Raw genomic sequence first — 2500 nt, 5'->3', positions numbered from 1 at the left:
AATACCATCCAAGAAATGGCATAACAATCATTAACACCGTAGGAAACAATTGTATAAAAAGAGTCTTTTATTTATCCGTTATTTAACCGGGTAAAACCCGAGTTTAGAAACCTCTTTTCTCGAGGTTGAACTGCTACAGTAAATCAACAGTACTTAGAAGCAAGTAGCATACGCTCAGCTCTATTGTATATTATATGATATGATATGGATGAAATACAGCAATGCAGAGGCACTAACAGTAACTAATGGTCTGTAGGTAGTAGCCTGGTCTTCTTGGAAGAATAATGACCTACATAGAGATCAGTGGGAGGCTGGTACAGTACACACATGTCTGACACCATTCCTCATTCCGTGCCATGCATTTACAATGAGGCCGTCCTGCCGTTTCTACCTCCACCAGCCTCCACTGATAAGGCTTGTTATGTCAGTAGAAGCTTACCTTTAAGAACTCCAGGAAAGCTGGTTTGGACATGCACGCTTTTTTAATGAGAGCCATGGCATTGGTGAAGTTATTGACGTACTCGCTGTAAACATCCAGCACCATTGACTTGGAAAACTGGGGAAAGAAAACACATACACACACACAGGCACATACACACACATACACACACGCACACACACACACACATACACACACACAGGCACATACACACACATACACACACACAGGCACATACACACACATACACACACACACGTCATTATGGAGAAACAAAACAGGAACAGAACAGTCGTTCAGGCACGTATGCTACGTCACGCTTAGTTATTTCCGTGGAAAGCCATGTGGAAGCACCTCTCTGGCAGTTTTCTCAAACTTCTATGTCCATTGAAAGTCAATGAACAGGGAATCCTGAGGTGATTTCATAAATGGTAAATGGACTGCACTTATATAGCGCCTTTATCCAAAGCGCTTTACAACGGCCTCTCATTCACCCATTCACACACACATTCACACACCAACGGCGGCAAGCTACCATGCAAGGCGCCGGACCCGCTCACTGGGAGCAATTTGGGGTTCAGTGTCTTGCCCAAGGACACTTCGACATGTGGCCAGCCGGGGCTCGAACCGCCGATCTGCCAACCTTACGATCATTAGATCATTAGCTCTACCTCCTGCGCCACAGCCGCCCCTGATGTTGTGAAGGTTAGTATAAATGGCGATTTATAAAAAAACGTATCTATCTACTATCCCAGACAACAAAACACGCTTCAATGGGTCATTAACGGGTTTGAGGGGTGTGTGTGTGTGTGTGTGTGTGGGGGGGGGGGGGCAGCAGAACACCGTCATCGGATTTGATTTAACACAGAGCAGGAATGCTGACATCAGCAGTCGGAGGGGAAAAGGGGGGAAATTAGCCAGATGCTTGCAGATCCAACATGAACCCTTTCCCTCTCCTTTCGACTCTGGACAGCCAACCTTAACGAAAACACAAACCGTAGGGGATTGTGGGTCTGTTTGGAAAACATTACCCCAGCCTGGGATGACAAATACGCTGTCACATGAGAAAAAGGGAAATCGATCGGGATTGCAGGGCCACCATCGCCACTTCTCGATGCCTCTCATTTGGATGGGTTGAAGATATCAATAGTGCATCGGTCTGAACGCCACGGTGGGGAGGGGGGGCGGGGGGGGGGGGGGGGGTGCAGCCTCTCTAATAGGTCAATAATGACTCAGTCTCATGGGTGGGCACAGAGATGAGGGGTCACAGCGAACAACTCTTATATTATTACAACGTTAGCGTGATGATGCCAACGCTGGCCGCACAGCACACACACACACACACACATACTCACACACACACATACTGTATCACACACACAGCACACACACACACAAACTCACTCACACACACACACATACTGTATCACACGCACAGCACACACACACACACAAACTCACACACACACATACTGTATCACACACACACACACACACACAAACTCACACACACACACATACTGTATATATCACACACACGCACACACACACACACACACACACATACAGTATCACAAACACACATACTGTATATATCACACACACCGTTTCTGTGATAGATCCTCATCATGGCTGTAATTGATTATGTTTCAGGTAAACTATTGTGTTTGTCTCTGAAGAGTGTTGCTCATTAGAGCTGGGTGTGAAGAAGGAGAGGGTGTTTTAGAAATTCCTAGGAGAAATGAATCCATTTAGTTGGACACACAACTCCCTGATCATCTTTCTTATACACACACACATACATACACACACACACACACACTAACCGAGGCCACAAACAGGTCTCCAATCTTCTCGCTGCTGTCCCATTCCGCCACGCGTGACGCCAGTGCTATCTGAAACATGGAGTGGCATTGAGTGATCTCTCGCAACCGGTAAAATATGGGCCGGATCTTCCGCGGGCTCAGGATCCGCGGGTCGGCTTCTAGAAGGGGCCTCTGGTACTCCTGTAGACAGAGAGACTCAGGTCTGTATCTACATTGTAGACAAGCATGTGTTATA

General features: G+C 46.8%; 1 protein-coding gene across 1 annotated transcript in view; it reads right to left on the bottom strand.

Moving 5' to 3' along the window:
• The window catches only part of arhgef10la (Rho guanine nucleotide exchange factor (GEF) 10-like a), a 123451-nt gene that overhangs the window by 111316 nt on the left and 9635 nt on the right, over positions 1–2500 (bottom strand). The window contains exons 7-8 of the mRNA XM_080545679.1: positions 2266–2445; positions 440–556 (exon numbers count right to left, since the gene is read on the bottom strand). Of these exons, the coding sequence (XP_080401805.1) occupies positions 440–556; positions 2266–2445 (297 nt within the window). The remainder of the gene's footprint in view (positions 1–439; positions 557–2265; positions 2446–2500) is intronic.

This window comes from Nansenia antarctica (assembly GCF_963989245.1).
Source record: "Nansenia antarctica genome assembly, chromosome: 15".
Taxonomy (NCBI): Eukaryota; Metazoa; Chordata; class Actinopteri; order Argentiniformes; family Microstomatidae; genus Nansenia; species Nansenia antarctica.
Note: the sequence above shows the minus strand (reverse complement) of the source record. Positions and strands in the feature narration are given on the sequence as shown.